This window comes from Anabrus simplex, chromosome 2 (assembly GCF_040414725.1).
Source record: "Anabrus simplex isolate iqAnaSimp1 chromosome 2, ASM4041472v1, whole genome shotgun sequence".
Lineage (NCBI taxonomy): Eukaryota > Metazoa > Arthropoda > Insecta > Orthoptera > Tettigoniidae > Anabrus > Anabrus simplex.
Genome location: NC_090266.1, coordinates 682,233,660 through 682,255,939, shown reverse-complemented (window position 1 = coordinate 682,255,939; position 22,280 = coordinate 682,233,660). Strand labels below are relative to the sequence as shown.

The following is a 22,280-nucleotide window of genomic DNA, read 5'->3' as shown; positions in this document are numbered from 1 at the left end:
ATGTTAAAGTTAGCTAACTTTTATGCTAAATTCTATTCCGTTGTAAGTTCCGTCAATCTCCCCTTATTTTCACAAACATTCCTAACTCTATTTCTTTCTAACCTGCTCCTCCTTCTTAAACTATTTGTTGCTGTGTTTTAATATAGAGGGTCTTTACCATTCCTTACAACTTTTAAACGTACACACTTATTTCCACACTCTTCAACAACTGCTTTGGTATTTCCTATAGCCTATTCACATTTGTATTTACCGTTTTCCACCGATCATAATTTTCTAAAACCTCCCTCATGCCTCTCTTATCAACCACATGGCACTGCTTAGTAATCGTATGTTTATAACCTTCCTTCCTATCATTTATTTTTAACTACGACTGCCATTTTGACATTAATTCCTTAGGCAGGGCGACGTAAACATGTGGTTATATCAATAAGCAACTTCGTGGTCAGTTTCCGGTTATGCACAGTCATGCATATTATGCACATTCAATCAATCAATCAATCAATCAATCAATCAATCAATCAATCAATCAATCAATCAATCAATCAATCAATCAATCAATCAACATTGATTTGCATTTAGGACTATCGCCCAGATGGCAGATTCCCTATCAAACTGAAACTTGGAAATTTATAAAGCATTTCCCTTGATAAATTATTCCACTACCTATACATGGATATTTATTTATTTATTTATTTATTTATTTATTTATTTATTTATTTATTTATTTATTTATTTATTTATTTATTTATTTATTTATTTATTTATTTATTTTCCTTAACTTGTACAGTACATGTACAATTTCATGTCAAGTTCTGGAACGGAATATAAGCCTCTCCTCGATACTTGTTTGGGAGGATTTATTCCTCCAAGTACATCCGCCCATTTATATTCCATAATGTCATCCTTTACAGGCCGTTTCCATGATTTGCATGATTTTGCATAGCATTGATAACTGCACTGTCCTCTTTTATCTCCACTATTCTTCCAGGAAATATTTCACTTTCTTACTGAAACACAACAAACTCCCCTCAAATCCTCTGGACCGATTTCCAAACTTCCTTCTGGGCATGGTCTTCCTCTTCACTCACACTAAAATTGATTTCAGAGTCTGATGATTCTTAGATTGTAAGGTTGTTGTCAATATCTTCAGAATCGGACTCAACTATTTCCTTCTTCCTACGCTTTGTATTGGATGCTGAAGGTGATGGCAATGTTGAAGTAGATGTGGAAGAAGTATAATAGTCAGTCGCATGTGCGGTTTCGATATGACTGTACTGATAGTTCCCTTATCAGATATTATGGACGTACATCGTATACAGGAGGCATGACGTAGATACTAGATACTGATCACTATATGGTGCTCTTCAAGTATCGATACCATATTTCAACTGCCCATGCAAAGAGAATTGAAAGGGACCAGAAATACAATATGGCTCCAGTCATCAAAATGCAGGCGGTCAGAGTGATATTCCAGAGAGAAATGAATAGTTCAGTGAGAAGCCGATGAGACGGCAATGATATAAAGTTTGAAAAACTCTGGAATGGACAACCATGCTGCACATACCCAAAATTAAACTTGGTTATGAAGCAGACAAGCATATATTTGGTTGGTATGATAGTGAGTGTAAGAAAGTCAAACTAAGCAAGAAAGAAAGTGGTACCACTTGAGATAAGAGCGATCGGGCAAGGACATAAGATAAAAGGCAGCCAGGGGAGACAGAATGTTGGAAAAAAGCTATGGATAAGAAAAAGAAGAAAGACTGAAGTAACTTAATTAGTGCCATGATGAAAAAATAGCCAGAATAATGTTCGAAGATGTAAAAGAAATGCAAAAGGGATGGAGACCACAAAGAAGTCTGTACGGAGACAAGACAGGTAACGCTGATATGTGGTCATTGAAAATCGTTCAAAGGTGAACAGAGGGGCGGAGTACTATCGAGCACTGCCGGTCACAGATCACTTTATTGAAGAATCGAATGAGATGAACAGAGATGAGTGAGCTCACTAGATTTGAAGTGGCAAAAGGCATAGCAGAGATGAGCAACCATACAGCACCGGATGGAGATAAAATTCCCGCTGACGTCTTCAGCTTCGAAGGTCTTGAATTCCAGGAACAGATGCACAGACTGGTACACAAGATTATTAAGAAGTGAAGAAATAGCATTGGAGTGGAGAAGATCTTATAATTGCACCACTGCACAAGAAATGAGGAAAAAACGATGTGCGTAGTTACAGAGATAACTCGTTGTTAAAGGTCGGTTACAAAATGTTAACAAAGCTGATTACAGAGAGACTAAAATCCTATCTAGAATTCGCAATTGGAGGATGCCAGGAGAGAAAGAGGGATTGCGGATCAGATGTTCACTTTCAGGCTGATAAAAGTGTAGTATTACGAGTACAATGTCATGGTGCAATGTTGACTTCCGGGCTGTGTATGACTGTACATACAGGGTGTATCAGAACTACGAGGGTTGGGGCAAAAGTCATGGCAACTATTTTTTTCTTGAAGATACTAGTCCGGTTAGAAAATGTGACATATACAGACGAAAGGACAAGGTGTTAACTACATGTGTGGATAACGAATAGCACTGAAATATCGTAACACACTAATTTATTACGGTAGTATACAGGGCCTTCCCGGTGCAAAAGAATGACAACACAGTACACATAAAGTTGACATGACAAACCTGGGCATAAAGATCTTCAAAGTAGTCCCCTGCTACTGACACAACACGCTGCCAACGATGTGGGAGGCGCTGAGTACCATCTGCCTCAGCATTTGCCGTACCATGTGTGAATCGGGTCACCTGTTGGCTCACAGCATTAGCAATGTCCTCTCGTGTTGCAAACCGCCTACCACGTAGTGGTTCCTTAATCTTTCGAATGAGATCAAAATCACAGGGCGAAATGTCGGGAGAGTACGGTGGGTGCTCCAATTCTTCCCATCCCCAACATTGCAGTAGCTGCCCTACACACTCTGCTTTATGTGGTTTTCCATTGTCGTGCAGGATTATTGCACTGTCCACAAGAACCGGACGTTTCTCCCGAACGCCACGTCGTACCTGTCGCACCAGGAAGTCTCTGTAGTACTGTGCGGTCACTGTTCTGCCATGTGGTACAAAGTGGCAAACAATGACACCCCTGACGTCATACGCGACGATCACCATCAATTTGACTGGGGAAGGATTCTGACTGACCTTCTGCCTCCTTGGTGATCCAGCATGTCGCCACTTCGGGGACTGACGTTTCAGTTCTGGTTCGTATGCCCTGGCCCAAAATTCATCGATAGCGATTATTCGGGACAAGAACTGATCTCCGTCCTGTTGTCAGCGTGCACGGTGGTCGAAGCATATTGCATAGCGCACCCACCTTTGAACTTCCGTCAGTGCATACGATACCCACCGCGATGCGATTTTGCGCAGTTGCAGCTCATTACGCAATATCCTGTGGACGGTGCGTTTCTCGATGCCCCTTGCCCTCTCTAACTCCAATCGCGTCCATCGTCTGTCTTCATCCAGGAGCTGCCCGATGACGGCACGTGCCACCTCGGTCCGCACACTGACAGGTCGTCCCGAACGTTGGTCATCACTGGTTGACACACGTCCTTGCTGAAACTTTCCTACCCACCGCGCTACTGTACAGTCTGGTAGTGCATTATTCCCTAGGGCTTCCACTAATTCACTGTGACATTCCATCGCATTTCTCCCCCGGAGAATGGCTATTTTGATGTAAGCGCGCTGCTCAACACGGGTTACTTCCATCTCGCACGACACTCACCAACTGACTGATTTCACTGCCCTCTCTGCGCTGCTACCAGAGCCATCTGTCGTTCTGCATACACACTATGCCTGCAGAACTTCCACACGACACATAGCCTATACGTTTGTGATCCGTTCACATATCTACAAGAAAAAAGTAGTTGCCATGACTTTTGCCCCAATCCTCGAATACCTACAAAAGATAATCAGGGACGCTCTTCGTGTTACGTTAAGAATGATGCTGCAATCGGATCGGCGGAGAAAAGTTTTCTTTTCAAGAAATTGAGGTTATTTTGTTACTTCCGAGCGCGCGATTCAAATTGGCGAACTCGCCGTCTTTGCTATGACAGAGCACAACCCCCTGCTGTGGTTCAGGGAAGATAAGGGGAGGGAGGGGAGGTGGGGTGTATGATGGAGACAGATAATGAATGATCCGCGCGTATGCTTAAGTTTCCTTGTTTGACTCGCGCAGGGTTGGCCTTGTATTTTACAGTCAATATCCACAGTTCGTGTATTAAACAGCCGGAACTGCCTACACAGTACACGAATGCACTGTAATTAAGACACACTTGTCAGTCAAAAAATGCACCATTTCTCATCTCGTCTGTTGTTCGCAGTAATGTTCTTTATTATTATTTAACGTGCTCGAAGGTGCAACGGGGTCGGCGGTTGCGGGTGGGCTTGGGCTGGTACGACGGCTCTGCACTCCGACCGACCAACCAAGCAGAGGAGGGGTTGTCACGGCTTTGCCGTGGCTCTACGCTAGTGGTGGGGACGGAATGGTTCGGTTCGGAGCAAGTACTATTTATTTATTTATTTATTTATTTATTTATTTATTTATTTATTTATTTATTTATTTAGAATCAGCAACATCATAACGCCGAATTACAACGATCTGAGCTATGTACAATAGATATGAATCTAAAATTAAAGATATATAAATATTTAAAAAGGACACAAATATACACAATGAAAACTGTACAATTCTATATAATACATATTTACATAAACAACGTTATTAACAAAGAAAAATACATTTACACTAAATACTGGAGCAGAACGGGAAAGAACAAGAAGGAAAATTAAGTTATGTGATAAATATCATGACAGAAGGAAGGAAACGTTACGGAGAGATATAGGTTGTTGTTGATAGATAATGTATTAAACATTGCTGGAATACGTACCGAAAGGGATCTTTGGGTGAGAGAAAGCCGGGTGTAAGGAGTATGGAATAGGGTCTTCATTCTGGTATTGCGGGATGGGACGTGGAGGGGGAATAAGGAAGCTAAATCTGGAGACCTAAACAGACCATTAACTGCTTTGTGTAGCAGCTTTAGTTTGGCTACTTTCCTCCGAGCAGAAAGAGTCTTGAGATTCAGTTTCCCAAGCACTTGGATAGTGCTTAGATTGCGACATGCAGGGACCCTGGCTCTGACGATAGCACAGAAAAAAGATTGTACACGGTCAAGGTGGCCGAGGTTTGAAGAAGCAGAAATGGACCAGACTGGAGAGGCGTATTCAACAATAGGTAAGATACAGGAGACGTAGAATGCTCTGAGGGCATTTATATCTGTGATGTCAGAAAACCTGTACAGTAAACCAAGGAGTGATATAGCACGTGAGGTAACCCTGTTTATGTGCGAGACAAACAACAATTTACTGTCAAAATGCACTCCCAGGACTTTTTGATTGTCAACAAGAGCAATTGGTTGGTTCAGTAGGTGATATTCTTGTAGAACGGGGGATTTACGAAGTGTGAACGAAACAGTGGAACACTTGGAGGGATGAGGTTTAAGACGCCATGTAGTACACCAGCCTGACAGTGAATCAAATGCATTTTGCAATTGGATTGTATCTGTAGGAGAATCGATCTGCTTGAAGATTTTACAATCATCAGCAAAGAGCAGTATTTCACATGAATGGTGGGAAACAGTATCGATAAGGTCATCAATAAACAGGGCAAAAAGAAGTGGACCAAGGACACTATTCTGCGGGACACCAGAGAGGGTGGTGGTGAGAGAAGAACTACATCCATCAAGAACAACGCGCTGTAGTCTTTCGCTCAGAAAGCTATTAATTAATGTGATAATTGACGAAACGAACTCTAGTTCTTTGAAATGTGCCTAAACTCATATAATGTCACACATGCCATTGATAACTACGAGGTATAAGGAGTTAAATGACAAATGTGTTAAGATAACATCAGTGATGGAAATAAGTAAAGTATGCAAATGAACTCAATTCATCTTGTGACAAGCATTAAAATCAGACACAATACGTTGTACACAGACAGTATGGGAAGTACCGTTAGTGTTCTGTATTGCATGGAACAGGTGATGTATAGGAGGAATTTCTATACAGAAATATCAGAGTTTCAGCTCGTTTTGCAGAAAGCGATGACCTTCGGTCTGAACGAATTTGTCCAACACATGAAAACACTTCCTATGCGGGCACAGATGTAGCAGGTACGCTAAAGTAAACAAGAGTAAGTTCACTTAAGACTCAATGAATATTGAATTTTTACGACCGCATTGTAATCGAAATCGACTTTAAACCTATTAGGTTGTGTTACGTACATGTAGTACGTGTTGTAGAGATGTTAAGTACAGAAAAAATGGCCAACCGAACACCTGTGGGATCCGAACCCACAACCTCCCGTTTTCCAATTGGACTATGGTGGCCTAGCTCATCTTTATTCTTTTGGAAAGGATCTAAGATACAGGTCTGGCTCTATCCTCTCTCCTCTACAACCCTCAGTGACTGCATGTCTTCGCATACCTACAACAGTAGCCAAACTCCTATGCAACTTATTTTTTCCTGCACTGTCTCTTCCATACGTAAGAATGGAATTACTTTCACGATGTGCAACTGTATCTTGTACCATGTCCTTATGATACGCCCGTTTTATGTGATTCCATAAATTTGATGTTCCTCCACCTGTACAATAGATTTGATTGCAAATTTCACAGGTAGCGGATTTTCTACCTGGACTGCTAGTAAAACCCTGCCATGCTTGGGAGGATTTTCGTGGCATTATTGGTTCTTTCCTTTTACAAATCGCTAGAAAATACAGCGCAACAACTTTAAACAAATATATATATATGTATAAGAAAACATATAAATAGAACAGACGTCTCAGTCTAGAGTCTGAACAACAGCACAGAGGTGCTGCGAGTGTAGCCTGGCTGGAAGGTTTACGGAAGCACCCGCAGCGCTATACGGAGTATTCGAGTTGAGTCGGTGTTCCGTTGTGACGTCACGTAACCTCAACGACCGAGTTACTCTACAGTTCTACTTGCTCCTTCCTCACCACTACTTTACGCCTCAGCATTTGGGAGACGGTGAGGGGCTGATCCCCACCGTCGGCTGTCCTGAGAATGGTTTTCCGTGGTTTTCCATTCTCCTGCATTAAGGCGAATGCCAGGGCAGTTCCTAGTATAGGCCACGGCGGCCAACCCTCTCACATTATTTGCTAATCTCCTTCTCCGTAACTAATCTTCTGACCTGAGAGACGGCGTCACCGTCCAAGAGGCCCGCCTCCCCCTTCAGGGAAGGAATGTTAACATGTTAGTAGTAGTAGGTGCAACGGTGCTGCCCCACGGTTATGTATTCCTTCCCTCACAACATTGTAAATGGAATGAAATACTGAACGAAGGAAACAATAAGGCCAATGTTTTGATTACGGTAGATGTTCAATATGCCTCCCCCACCCATCCACCTTCCCACTTCGATGCACAGTTCACAGCGGTGTAGTATTGATCTTTGGACTCTGTTCAGGGTGTGTGGTGTGTCGCAAACGACCTGGAAAGCTGCTTGTACTCTTTGTATAAGTTCATCTTCTCTTTCTACTGGGTTTGCATAGTAGTCAATTTGTGCAGAACAAACTCTACACTGCCTTCTGCGGCTGGGAAGCGACGGTGTGAAACGAACGAGAAACTTGTGCATTCGCATCGAATATTACCTTTGTCTTCCACTTCCCACTTCCCCCTCCATTCCCTTCCCTCCTCCGACGCACGGCAACAGGCAGTGGCTGGCTCTCTGGAATAGCAAATATGGCAAGTTCGTCAATATGCATCGCGCGCCCGGAAGCAATAAAGTAACCTCATTTTCTCCAAAGAAAAATTTTCACCGCCAATCCGATTGCACCATCGTTCTTTTGTCGGTATAGCTCTGATACACTCTGTACAGAGAACAATCCTTTTCGCCGATGCTTGAATGGTAAATGCCCAGAAAATAGGCGAATCACGTCAATAGGACCATCAAGTGAACTCGCGCTAAAGTGATACCATTATAAAACCACTGGTAATATATGGTTCTGGAAACATGGACAATGACGAAAAGAGGTGAAAATCGACTGAATGTTCGGGAGAGAAAAATATATGATGCAGTCTTTGAAAACGGTGTCTGGAGAACAAGAACGAATACTGAAATGGAAGCTGTGTATGATAGTCCTGCTGTAGTTACAGACATCAAGGTGCCAAGACTGTGATGAGTTGGGCATATGCAAAGGATGCATGAACATCGTATTCCGAAGAATATACTGCATTCAAAGCTAGAGGGCAGCCGCCCCGTTTTTCGTCCAAGACTCAGTGAGATGGATGAAGTGGATACTGACCTGCTCGGTGTACGAACTGGAGGAGACTTGTGACATCCGCAAATAAGCAGTGAACTCTTTCGGTCGATAAGACTCAGTCACTTGGAGGTCTGTAACGCGAAGTGAAATGAGTTACCTGGAGTGACCTTCTAGAAGTTTGGAAACCACTTAAGTAGATAAAGAGCTAACTGGAGTGGAAAATTTCTCCCCCATTAACGAGTAAGCCCTTTCCAGTTTTCAAGATAGCATGACAAGAGTATGTTGTGTATTTGAAGCAATAAAACATCTTAGTAATAATCAAGCAAGAGGATTGCTGCACATTAAATGTTGAACTTTGGTATAAAGTGATTTCCGTGTTAAACATCACCACCAGATTGGGCCGGGGTATTGAGTAATACGGTGGAGACAGATCTGGAATGTGTTCACAAAATTATTTGTGTTTTGTTTTATGGTGTGGTCTGGAAGTTTTCATTTTTCTCCTCTCCCGGAGCAGAAACGTTCAGTTTTCGAACAGAATAGTGACATGTAACGAAAAACGTCAGTGCTTCGTCACCACTGCCACCATTATTGCTAGTTGATGATGAGACCCCAGTGCCGTTGGCGAAATGACACGTTCATCTGAGGATGATAATGGATGCTTCTTGTGTTGTGCACTGTTCCTTTTAGAAATGTTGTGATATCTTGCTATGGGTTTTACGTCGCACCGACACAGATAGGTCTTATGGCGATGATGGGATAGGAAAGGCCTAGGAGTTGGAAGGAAGCGGCCGTGGCCTTAATTAAGGTACAGCCCCAGCATTTGCCTGGTGTGGAAATGGGAAACCACGGAAAACCATTTTCAGGGCTGCCGATAGTGGGATTCGAACCTACTATCTCCCGGATGCAAGCTCACAGCCGCGCGCCTCTACGCGCACGGCCAACTCGCCCGGTGTTGTGATATCATTAATGCAGATAAGTTTTACTCTCTACAGATTGACGTGCGTAAGAAATTATCTGTTAAGTGGCCTAGATGGCTCATCAGAGGTGAATTTATATTGATTCAACACAATGCGTGATCAGATGTGTCAAAAACGGCAGTAAAAATACTAAACAACACACATTCAGTCTTTTACGAAAAGGGCATGAATGCACTCGTATGTCGCTGGTAGAAGTGTACTGCACCTGTTGGTGCCTATTTTAATGAATAAACGTAGTTTGTTACATCATTTCCATTGTTTGATATGTCAACAATAAACCCGACATTTCATGTGTAACAATTTGATGGATAGAATTTATGACCATGATGCATCCCACGAAGTGAAATGGAAAATATTAATATTAAAATATGGTGTGCGGGGATATTGATATTTTCAATACTTGTCAGTTGTACTAGATGAACTGGTTTATACGACGTAGAACTTTTCAACCTTGTTGAGAGTGAGCAGGATTATACAATGTCATAAAGTAGGTTAATAAAGCATTCAAACTGATACACATCATTGACTTTTCTCCCACTCCACATTACTCATTTTAATATCAATGTGTGTTGTGTTCCAGATTGTTATTGCTAGTATAATGTGTGCATACAATCCTGAAGACTGGACAGAGTTGAGTAAGATGGCAGAGGCTGCTGGATCAGATGCTCTAGAACTGAATTTATCCTGCCCACATGGCATGGGAGAGTCTGGCATGGGATTAGCATGTGGTCAGGTATGTATCATGTCTAGCATTATTCCTATATATAAGTTTTCTGTAAGAAAAATGAACTGTATCAGTTAGATAATTTAAATATTGACGGTTTTAACTTAAATGAGGTAAATATTGAACACTTATTTACTTAATTTGATACATTACCTTTCCTATGAACATGAGATCTCTTCTGCAGGGTCGCTCACAGGCTATTCATCACTTGCTGATGTATCATAAGGGATTCTGTATATCTAATTGCAAAGAAATGGACTTGGGGATAGGCTGCTGTAAACTTTTACTTATTGAATCATCGTGAAGGAATGAAAAGGTTTGTGAAAAAACATGACAACTAAATAACCTGGATGGTTTCTGGAGTTAAAAAGAAATTACGTTAGGCCTTAAATACATGTAAAAATTATTAACGACATGCCAGCTTGGTTCAGGAGGTAATCACTTAACTACCTGAAGAGTAAACTTAATTGGAAACCACTCTTATTATTTATGATGACTAAGAAAGACATTTCTGGAAGTTCCCTCAATCGGTTTCCATGTGAGATCGCGTGTAATACCATATGACTCATGGTGGTTCAAATCCCGGTCACTCCATGTCAGATTGGTGCTGGACAAAGCGGAGGCGGGACAGGTTTTCTCCGGGTACTCCGGTTTCCCCTGTCATAATTCATTCCAGCAACACTCTCCAATATTATTTCGTTTCATCTGTCCTTCATTATTCATTGCTCTAGAGGAGTGCGACAAGTTTTGGCAGCCGGCACAAATTCCTACACTCGCCGCTAGATGGGGGTTTCATTCATTCCGTTCCTGATCCGGTCGAATGGAAAATGGGTGTCGATTTTCATTCATTCACTACGGAATAGCATAGCCTCCCAACTACGAGATAAGCGTTCCACTACTTTTAACACAATTATTACCCAAACATAAATGCATAATCTCGCTGCTCCGCGTCAGTTTACCCAACATGAGACAAAATTATATCATACATTATTTACTTTACTGTACTAACAAAAGGAAGGATGGCCAAATTACGCCACAGAAACAAAATGAAAACAGTGACCTAGCGAAGAAAGCATTAATTAGACTACATCATAACGGTAAGTCATTGTTGGACGCCCTACAGCCGCCTCTATTTATTTACCAAGCCATCCTGAACAGGTTAATTGTGGTAATATTTATTATATCCTTCAGTCGGGATGTCATTGCTTCCTTAATATGGGAATTACATTATTTTATTATCTGAAAATATCATACATACTGTACCCGTAAAAATGTGTTCATATCTTTAAGGCGCTTGATATTAAATTAACGAGCATGATTCTTAACCTAGGGAGTGGCTTTATCATTAGAGCTGGTACAGAGAGTGGTATAGTTATCAATTTTAGAGATTCTTTTGATAAATTGAGTTTATTGATCATCAAAAGCAAGTTCATACCACCTTCGTACAGCAGCGTGGAAGTGTCGTGGCTGGTTGGTACCTCCAAGTCCTGGGATGGTGCTGGACATCGACTGGTTAGGGACCACACCTGCTCGGATGAGGAGTTCTGGAATGTCTCGAGGTTCTGGAAATGTCTCGACGTTCTGGAAGTCTCGACGTTCTGGAATGTCCCGACTTCTGGAATGTCTCGAAGATTGGCACACGTTCCTGGGTTCGATTCGAGACGTAATTCACACTTGAATTTCCTGCACGGCACTCCACACATTCATGGCACTGTCTGAACAGATATGACCTTTTAATTATGGTTACTGCACTCTAGATATTAAATCAAAACGTTTTGGAATAATCACTCGAAGAACAAGTACTGGTAGAAATGCAAGTTCATAATGCAAGCTCACTGTAAGTCAGAATGTTCTAGAGGATTACTGTCACTGCAGTCCTAAATGCATAGTTCTGAAGATTTAAAACATATTGGCAATGAACTGAGTAAGTAGCACTCGGAAACTGTCCTGTTCCGTCAATAGGCGAAGTGAATAGCCATTAAAGAAAATAATTTTTGAAAGAAAAAGCCTGACTTCATAAATTATGGATCACCCAAAATACTGGAAAGTTCTAGGCTTTCTGGGAACGCTATATGCGTATTCTGAATTGTCACAGTCTTTAAGAATCAAAACATAAGTCCCTGTGCAACACTTGGAAAGTATTGCATATTTCACAATTAGACGTAATGTTGAACGTCCCCTAAGTTTCATAGTCTTTACAGGGCGTAAATTCAATGAGGCACTCGAGAAAACAAGTCATATCGTTCACACGAAAGTTTATGTTGGTAGGGCACAAGTTCATCCTACACGCTCGGAAAATTTCAATGTTTCAGAAATTGATTCAAAAAATACAAGTTCGAATAAGTTCGAAACGTAAGTTCAATGCGGTACACAACACTTGTGAAAATTCAAAGTCCTTTCAATCGTCGTCGAATAAGCAAGTCCCTATGTGGCACTTCAAAAAAATAAAGTTCCAATGTGTAGAAATAACAAAGTTCCGATATGTCAAAAATATTAAAGTCCCAACACGACACTCGAAGAAAATAAAGTTCCGTGGTGTCAAAATATTAGAGTCCCAACACGACACTCGAAGAAAATAAAGTTCCGATGACAATGTTCCAATATGTCACCTTAAGAAAATAATAAAGTCTTATCGCGACACTTGGCGAAAATAACAAAGTTCCAATGAAACGCTTCCGAAAAAATAACGAAGTTCCTAGATGGCACTTTAAGAAAATATCAAAGTCCAATCACGACACACAAAAAATAACAAAGTTCCAATGTGTCAATATGACAAAGTTCCAATACGATGCTCGCAGAAAATAACAAAGTCCCATTCAGGCACTTCAAGAATATGATAAAGTCCCGATACAACACTTAGAGAAAATACCGAAGTTCCAATACTTGGATTTCGCAGACTGTCAACTAGAAGTTCGACACACACAATACTCCTCCTGTCACCCGTGTCACAGAGACGGCGGAGTGACAAACACTGAATTCGTAGGTCGGGTGGTCCTCCGTTTATACACGTTCGCATGGAAGTGTCTAGAACTCGGGTACTATCTACCCTTATAACTCCTATGATACTCGGTGGATTTTCTTGAAATCTTGACAGATGACGTCCATTGTAAAGGTTTTTAAGATGGCAGTGTCAAAATAGCGATAAAGTAGCTCAAAATGTACTTTTGAGGGTGAGCTTGAATATTACCATATATGGCACGAATAGCTGGCTTACGGCGGCCACGTCACTCGCTGGGTACGTCACTGCGTTCGGCGGGCTGCCTACCTTGCTCCTCGCGCGAAGTTCAACAAACATACTTCGGACTTCTCTCGTAGCGGCGTTCCCGGTACAATACATACATACATACATACATACATACATACATACATACATACATACATACATACATACATACATACATACATACATTCATACATACATCATCATTACAAACCGTTATGCCTTTCAGCGTTCAGCCTGCAAGCCTCTGTGAATTTACTAAATGTCGCCACAATCCTCTATTTTCAACTAGTGCTGTGGCCTCATTTAGTTCTATACCTCTTATCCATAAATCGTTAGAAACTGAGTCTGTACATCGTCGTCTTGGTCTACCTCTACTTCTCTTACCCTCCACAACAGAGTCCATTATTCTCCTAGGTAACCTATCCTCCTCCATTCGTCTCACATAACCCCACCACCGAAGCCGGTTTATGCGTACAGCTTCATCCATCGAGTTCATTCCTAACTTAGCCTTTATCTCCTCATTCCGAGTACCCTCCTGCCATAGTTCCCGCCGGTTTGTACCAGCAATCATTCTCGCTACTTTTATGTCTGTTACTTCTAACTTATGATTAAGATATTCTGAGTCCACCCAGCTTTCGCTCCCGTAAAGCAAAGTTGGTCTGAAAACAGACCGATGTAAAGATAGTTTTGTCCGGGAGCTGATTTCCTTCTTACAGAATACAGTTGATCTCAATTACGAGCTCACTGCATTAGCTTTACTGCACCTTGAGTCAATCTCACTTACTATATCACCATCCTGGGAGAACACACATCCTAAATACTTGAAATTATCTACCTGTTCCAGCTTTGTATCACCAATTTGGCATTCAGTTCTATTGAATTTCTTACCTACTGACATCAATTTAGTCTTCAAAACGCTAATTTTTATACCGTACTCATTGCATCTATTTTCAAGTTCCAAGATATTAGACTGCAGGCTTTTGGCAAAATGTGCCTTATTTATTTCATGCGGCTATTTCTAGCCGTGTGCAGCCCTTGTAAGGCAGACCCTCCGATGACGGTGGGCGGCATCTGCCATGTGTAGGTAACTGCGTGTTATTGGTGGTGTTACGTGTGGTGTGTGAGTTGCAGGGATGTTGGGGACAGCACAAACAACCAGCCCATTGGCCATTGAAATTAACCGATGAAGGGTAAAATCCCGACCCGGCCTAGAATCGAACCCGGGACCCTCTGAACAGAAGGCCAGTACGCTGACCATTCAGCCAACGGGTCGGACTAATCTGCCATTAAGACCAAGTCGTCAGCATAGGCCACACTGCTTACTACATTTCCACCTAACTGAATCCCTCCCTGCCACTTCGCACCTTTCAGCAGATGAACCATGTAAACAACATTGTTTATTTACCTGGTGCATACTGAAAATCAGATCCTGCAAGGCTCAATGGTCTGAAACCACACCGGTTTTCATCCAACTTCCTCTGAACCACTGATCGCAGACTCCCTTACAAGATGCCAGTGAATACTTTTCCTGGTATACTAATCAATGAGATACCTCATTAGTTGTTGCAATCCTTCCTGTTCCCTTGCCTATAGATAGGTTCAATTACTACTTTTGTCCAATCTGAAGGTACCTCACCAACACTCCATCCTAATCTTACTACTCTATGTAGCCATTTCATCCCTGCCTTCCCACTGTTCTTCACCATTTCAGGTCTAATTTCATCTATTCCTGCTGCCTTATGACAATGGAGTTTCTTTACTATCCTTTCCACTTCCTCAAGCGTAATTTAACCAACATCATTTTCCTCCTCCCCTTGAGCTCCGTTGTTCGCGACACCACCATGAAGATTTCCTTTTACGTTGAGAAGATGTTCAAAATATTCCCTCCACCTGTCCAGTGATTCCCAGGGATCTATATGGGAGTTCACCTGAATTACCCAAAACACTGTACATTTCCTTTTTCCCCTCCCTCCCTCCCTCCCTAAGATTCCTTATTACTCTCCAGAAATGTTTCCCTGCTTCTTGACCTAGCCTTTCCAGGTTATTACCAAAATATTCCCACGACTTTTTTTTTGGATTCCACAACTATTTGTTTCGCTCTGTTTCTTCCATCTACGTACAATTCCATGTTTGCATCAGCCCTTGATTGGAGCCATTTCTGATGAGCCTTCTTTTTACGTTTAAAAGCTGCTCTCACTTCATCGTTCCACCAAGATGTTCGCTCTTTCCCATCTTTACACACAGTTTTCCTAGGCATTACCTTGCTGGTGCTACTACAACATCCCTGCCTGCCACCCATTCTCTTTCTGTATCCTGAACCTGCTTACTGTCCACTGTTCGGAACTTCTCACTAATTATATCCATGTACTTCTGTCTAATCCCACCGCCCTGGAAATTTTCTCCCCTTATTCGTTTGCAGACAGATTTCACTTTCTCTATCCTAGGCCTGAAGATACTTAGTTCACTACAGATCAGAAAATGGTCTGTTTCATCGAAAAATCCCTGAAAAACCTGTGCATTCCTAACAGACTTCCTGAATTCGAAGTCAGTTAAGATATAGTCTGTTATGGATCTGGCACCCCTAGCCTCCCATGTGTAGCGGTGAATAGCCTTATGCCTGAAGGATATATTCGTAACTGCTAAACCCATACTAGCACAGAAGTCCATCAAACGCTTCCCATTGCTATTAGCTTCGATATGTTCCCCGCATTTGCCAATCACTCTTTCGTATCCTTCAGTTCTATTTCCAACTCTCGCATTGAAATCGCCCATTAGCACTACCCTACACTTGCTGTTGACCCTGACTACGATGTCACTGAATGCTCCGTAAAACTTGTCAATTTCATCCTCATCTGCACCCTCACATGGTGAATATACTGAGACAATTCTCTTCCTAATTCCTCCAACTGCCAAATCTACCCACAACATTCGTTCGTTCGCTGTTACGTGCAATAGTGTTCCTGATGAACAGCCCTACCCTGGACTCTGCCTTTCCCTTTTTTTAACACCCGTCAAGTACACTTTATAATCTCCCATCACTTGCTCGTTATCTCTCCTTACCCGAATACCACTTACTCCTAGCAAACCCATATGCATCCTCTTTGCTGACTTATCCAGTTTTACTTTCTTTCTCCCATAAGCTCCATAAATTTTGATAGCGCCCCTTCGAATTCCATTTCGTTCGCCAAGTTGTTTTCAGGGAGTCCCTCGCCTGTCAAATGGGAGTGGGACCCCGTTACTCCCATAGGTCCGAGGCTTGCTTAAAATGTTCTGAGCTTGGTAAATTTATGAAGCAGGATGCTACCGTACTTACACATAGACCAAGTGAGGATCTCTCATTTAACGGGTTAGGAACCACCGTGGATTGTATAGACCTAGCAGCCTGATCACAAAGAGGGCCATGACTCAGAATATATCCGAGATGCCTACACCCATTCCGTAGCAGCTGGTATCCCGACTCTCAGGACCACTTACTATGCCACTCAGCCTTTGCCCATGGTTCACGAACTAGGACGTAACTACAGTAACCCATAGCCTTCCTGGGGAAAAGGGTACATTAGGTTTTAAAAGGGGGTCGAAACTTGTCTGTTTTGCCACAGGACGCACCGTTTTCGAGAAATCCACCATTTTCACAAATGTTGGTAATACAGAAAAAATAGATCTTCCCTGTTCTGTATATTATATAGGGAGACTATAATGATACCGCAGCCAGAATATCTTACAGTTCGAGGGAAAAGACTTAGAGAAATAACAGTTGGACAATTTTTTATAGCTATTCCGTTCCCTGTACGGGTTCGTGATAAGTGATCCTTTATAATTATTTTTTTGCTAGTTGCTTTACGTCGCAACGACACAGATAGGTCTTATGGCGACGATGGGACAGGGAAGGACTAGGATTGGGAAGGAAGCGGCCGTGGACTTAATTAAGGTACAGCCCCAGCATTTGCCTGGTGTGAAAATGGGAAACCACGGAAAACCATTTTCAGGGCTGCTGACAGTGGGGTTCGAACCTACTATCTCCCGAATACTGGATACTGGCCGCACTTAAGCAACTGCAGCTATCGAGCTCGGTTTTATAATTATTATATAGAGAGGCTAAGAAACATACCACAACCAGAATATCCGACAGTTCAAGGGGGGAAAAGACTTACGTTAGGAAATTTACAAGCAACTGTCCGTCTTTTGCTTTCTAACAACACTAACACAAGCATAAGTGCCGAGTGCGTCAACGCTTACGTTCCACGGATTCTAAAGAGTATCCAGTGTATAGCTCTAGTGTCGAATACACAACACAAGTGTTGTCGTGCCCGTAACTCTCAAGTACAACAAGATGTCAGCAGTTTAAATCGATTCTAGATTCCACCACGTCGGTCGTGTTTACTTGTATATCAGGATATCGGTTTTTACAAATCAAACGTTTGTGAGCGTGAAGATATGGCAGCGTTATTTCTTAACCCTTATCATTATTTAGAAGGTAAACCACATGCTATTCAAAATAGACTGTGAGAAAAAGATGCTAAATTTTGGTCACTAGATGATAAATTCGAAGAAATCGAAACTAGTTTTGAACGGACACCGGTGCCTGTAGGCCTAATTATCAAACCACTAGTCGTTAAGCAATGTTGATCTTTTACCGATTGTTCTACCACATAAATAGCGAGCCATTTTCATTAAGGTCCACGCACCTACCACCAAGCGCACAATTCAAAATAGCAGCGCCCACTTGCAGCAGACATCTTGCTTATTTGTCCTCGAAGCGCTGATTGGTGCTTGGACTGGAAGATTGCGCTGATTGACTGCAATCCATGTGCACGCTAATAGGCCAGACTTATGCTCGCCGAACATATCGCTTATTTGCCCCTGCACCACTTCCCGCCGAATATCAGTTCTTACTTGTCGGAGAATTAACCCACAAATTTATCAAGCGATTGGTTGAAGATGCCGCTGGTATTGACCAAAGAGCTGTCCATATCAAGTATAGAATGCAGATCACGATTAAGGGAAGCAAGCAGGCCTTTTTCGCTGTAGGTTCTATAGTGGCAACCACACACCTTTACATTATTATGCCAGTGATTGAAATCGATAGCACACTGCTGACCCACGTCTACATTCGGCCAGTTCCCTCTACTATGATCATCCATTTACCGAATATCAAGGCGTTTATAAGCAACTCAGCTGATATCATGAAGGATGGGGGGGGGGGGTGAAGACTTTATTGGAGCAGATAATATGCCCAGATACACAAGATAAAGATATAATACTTCTTCTGGTTGACTTTTGGAGGGCAAAGAGAGATGATGAACTTTATAACGCTACGGTTCTTGATGGCGTTGTTCGTATAAAGGAGGTAACTCCAGCAGGATGTACAGGCATAGCGCAACTGGCTGACGTGTTCTTTTTTGACCGTACAAAATTTCATTAAATTTATCAGACACTCAGACGGTATTTTCTGCTGTCAATACTTGGCACAGAGATACATTTCTTTTTCTTCAATAATTTGTGCATTTTTAGTTCTCGGCAGCAAGAATTGCGAAATTAGTTCGATACGCTCCTTTCCAAATGGGTTGCAGCAAAGATTATACTGGCTCATTTCGAATACCATTGGGGTACTGCATCTAAGGTGGATTAACCGAAGGTGTTCCCGGTAAAATAGCCGCCATCCTGCTTTCATCAAACGTACTCACTGCGAGAAATATATATGCATGGACTACACTGTGATAGTTGACTTGCATGCTTTCTGCTAGTAATTCTCAAGTCAGATAAGCAATCTGTTGCAATTGTCTAATTTACAGAAGGTAATGTCATGTTATTGGCCAGCCTACTCAAAATAATTCATTGGTTTCTTAAAAACCCATGTTTCCTTCGTATTGGTTATATTTCCATTCTGAATTGAAGGCCAGTTTCTTCGATTCTTATAGTCCATAGCATTTAAAGGTTTTGTGACATGTAATCTTTGTCTTCCCCTACCAAATGTACTACATGTGAATCTAACTTAAGCGACAACATACTGTCCCTTCTCTTGTTAGTGCTAAACATTTTTGAAAACGTCATATTTCTATGAATGATAACATTGATTAAGCCAAGCAATAACGTTCATAATTTTCTGAGCTATTGCTGAACTAGAACAGTATGAATTTGCCATTTCAAAATCACCGATTACGAGGAGATACTGAATACAGCTTGCAATATTTTCGTACTAGTGACCTGGATTGCATACTTTATAGTGCATTATTGTATCAGGGCCATTCAAAAAGAAACGAGCCGGGGACTATAAAATGAACACTTGTGCAGTTTTCTCAGAAGTATTGCCCAGCGCTGTTGAGGCACTTGTCCCACTGCGACACAAGGCGGTGAACGGCCGTCTCGTAAAATTCCTGGGGTTTCTTTGTGAACCAATTCCGAACGTACTGCTTGACGTCGGTGTCCGAGGTAAATCGTATGCCTCTCAGAGCCTTCTCTAGCTCACATTGGATATTTTGGGTGGCAACGACCCTGTATGATACCATCGGATACTTCGTCGTTTTGACTCGGATTCAAAGTGATGACACCATGTCTCGTCTCCAACGACCACTCGCGACAGGAACTCATTCCCTTCCTTGGCACAGCGCAGCAGATGTTCAAGAGAGAGGTTCATTCGACATGCTTCTTGTGCTGATTGAATACTGCGAGGCACCAACTGGGCGCACTTTTAGTGAATTTTAAATCTGTCCTTAATGATGGCGTGAACACTTCCGACGCTCACTCCGACTTCTGCGGCAATGGCTGCTACATTAACTCGCCCGTCTTACATAATGACGGTATCCACCTGCTGGACAGTGGCATCAGTAATGCGGTGTGGCTTTCCAGACCGTACATCATCGGCCATCGACATGCGTCCTTCCTTGAATCGCTTGTGCCATGGCTTGAACCTTGCAACGGACATGCAGTGCTCTCCATATATTTGTGCCATTCTTTGATGGATTTTCGTTCCCCTCAATCGTTCTGCTGTCAGGATACACTCTACGCCATTTTTCTCTTCCTCTGAAGCCTCCATTTCACTGTTTCGCACCTTCTTCCGCCGACAATTGCATTAGGATCCTTTCAGCGGTTATCATTTTAAAGCCTTTGGCTCGTTACTTTTTCAAAGGCCCTTATACATTCCATCATTAGGTATACCATATTTTTCAACACTTGTGAGAACATAGCATATTGTTTATCAGAATACAGATTCGCATTCCTCTGTGTCAGTGATGACATCCAATTATTCAAGGAATGATTGGTAACATTTCCCAAGTGAGTACAATATTACACACTAAATCGAACATACTGAACTACATGCACAATAATAAAAATAATAATAATAATAATAATAATAATAATAATAATAATAATAATAATAATAATAATAATAATAATAATAATAATAATAATAATAAATAATTATTGTATAAGGGCCATTCAAAAAGAAACGAGCCGGGGACTATAAAATGAAAACTTGTACCGTTTTTTCAAAAGTATTAATCATTGATAATAATTTATTATTATTATTATTATTATTATTATTATTATTATTATTATTGTCCGCCTCTGTGGTGTAGTGGTTAGCGTGATTAGCTGCCACCCCCGGAGGCCCGGGTTCGATTCCCGGCTCTGCCACGAAATTTGAAAAGTGGTACGAGGGCTGGAACGGGGTCCACTCAGCCTCGGGAGGTCAACTGAGTAGAGGTGGGTTCGATTCCCACCTCAGCCATCCTGGAAGTGGTTTTCCGTGTTTTTCCACTTCTCCTCCAGGCGAATGCCGGGAGGGTACCTAACTTAAGGCCACGGCCGCTTCCTTCCCTCTTCCTTGCCTATCCCTTCCAATCTTCCCATCCCTCTACAAGGCCCCTGTTCAGCATAGCAGGTGAGGCCGCCTGGGCGAGGTACTGGTCATTCTCCCCAGTTGTATCCCCGACCGAGAGTCTGAAGCTCCAGGACACTGCCCTTGAGGCGGTAGAGGTGGGATCCCTCGCTGTGTCCGAGGGAAAAGCCGACCCTGGAGGGTAAACAGATGATGATGATGATTATTATTATTATTATTATTATTATTATTATTATTATTATTATTATTATTATTATTATTATTATTCTGTCTTGTATATAGATTCATTGCTCGAGACTGTTTTTACTTTTTTACTTTGAACCTCCGTTGCTGCTGTACAATGCCGGTCTATAGACATTCCGTTCATCGAGTGGCATCCAAATCCTGAAAATGAAAGTAAATAGTATGAAATAGTATTGTAAATAATAGAACGTACTCTTAATTTTATATGTTTTGTTGGCTTCTCTCCCTCCCGAACAATGATAAAGTCCTCCCCGGAAATAATTGCATAATATGTTACTGTAGTACTGTACCAGGTGTATGTATAAGTTTCTGCCGGTTTTGTGGTAAATAAAACACATAATTTTCAAGGGAAATTCATTTTTTGTTTATTCAAAATATTAGCCATGGGCTTCTACACACTTCGCCCATCTTTGAGGTAAGATATGAATACCATGCCAGAAAAAACTGCTTGTCTTTGGCGGCAAACCATTCAATGAGCCATTTTCCAACTTCCTCGAAATTGGTGAAGTGCTGCTCCGCAAGCGCATGCCCTATTGATGCGAGGAGGTGATAGTCATATGGCGCCAGGTCGGGAGAATACGGTGAGTGCGGAAGGGTGCCGCATCCAAGCGATTTCAAGGTGTCTTTCACTGGTTTTGCTGTGTGAGACGGCGCATTGTCGTGTAACAAAATCACTTTGCCATGTCTTCTGACCCATTGGGGCCGTATTTCGATCAATGTGTGATTTAAATTAATCTTTTGTTGACGATATGGTTGTGCAGTAACGGTTTCACCGGGCTTCAAGAGTTCATAATACACATTACTGCTCTGGTCCCACCAGACACAAAGAGTGGTCTTCTTGGCCTTGGTGCCTGCCAGGTGACAGTCACGATTTTCTCCGCTTCGGGTTTTCAAAATAAATCAATTTTTCGTCACCCATCACAATTGGGTACAGAAATTATT

The 22,280-nt window shown here is 41.9% G+C and overlaps 1 protein-coding gene across 1 annotated transcript in view; it reads left to right on the top strand.

Moving 5' to 3' along the window:
* su(r) (dihydropyrimidine dehydrogenase su(r)) overlaps positions 1–22,280 on the top strand; it is a 280,719-nt gene that overhangs the window by 174,657 nt on the left and 83,782 nt on the right. Inside the window, exon 13 of the mRNA XM_067141269.2 lies at positions 9,889–10,041. Coding sequence (XP_066997370.2) covers positions 9,889–10,041 — 153 coding nt within the window. The remainder of the gene's footprint in view (positions 1–9,888; positions 10,042–22,280) is intronic.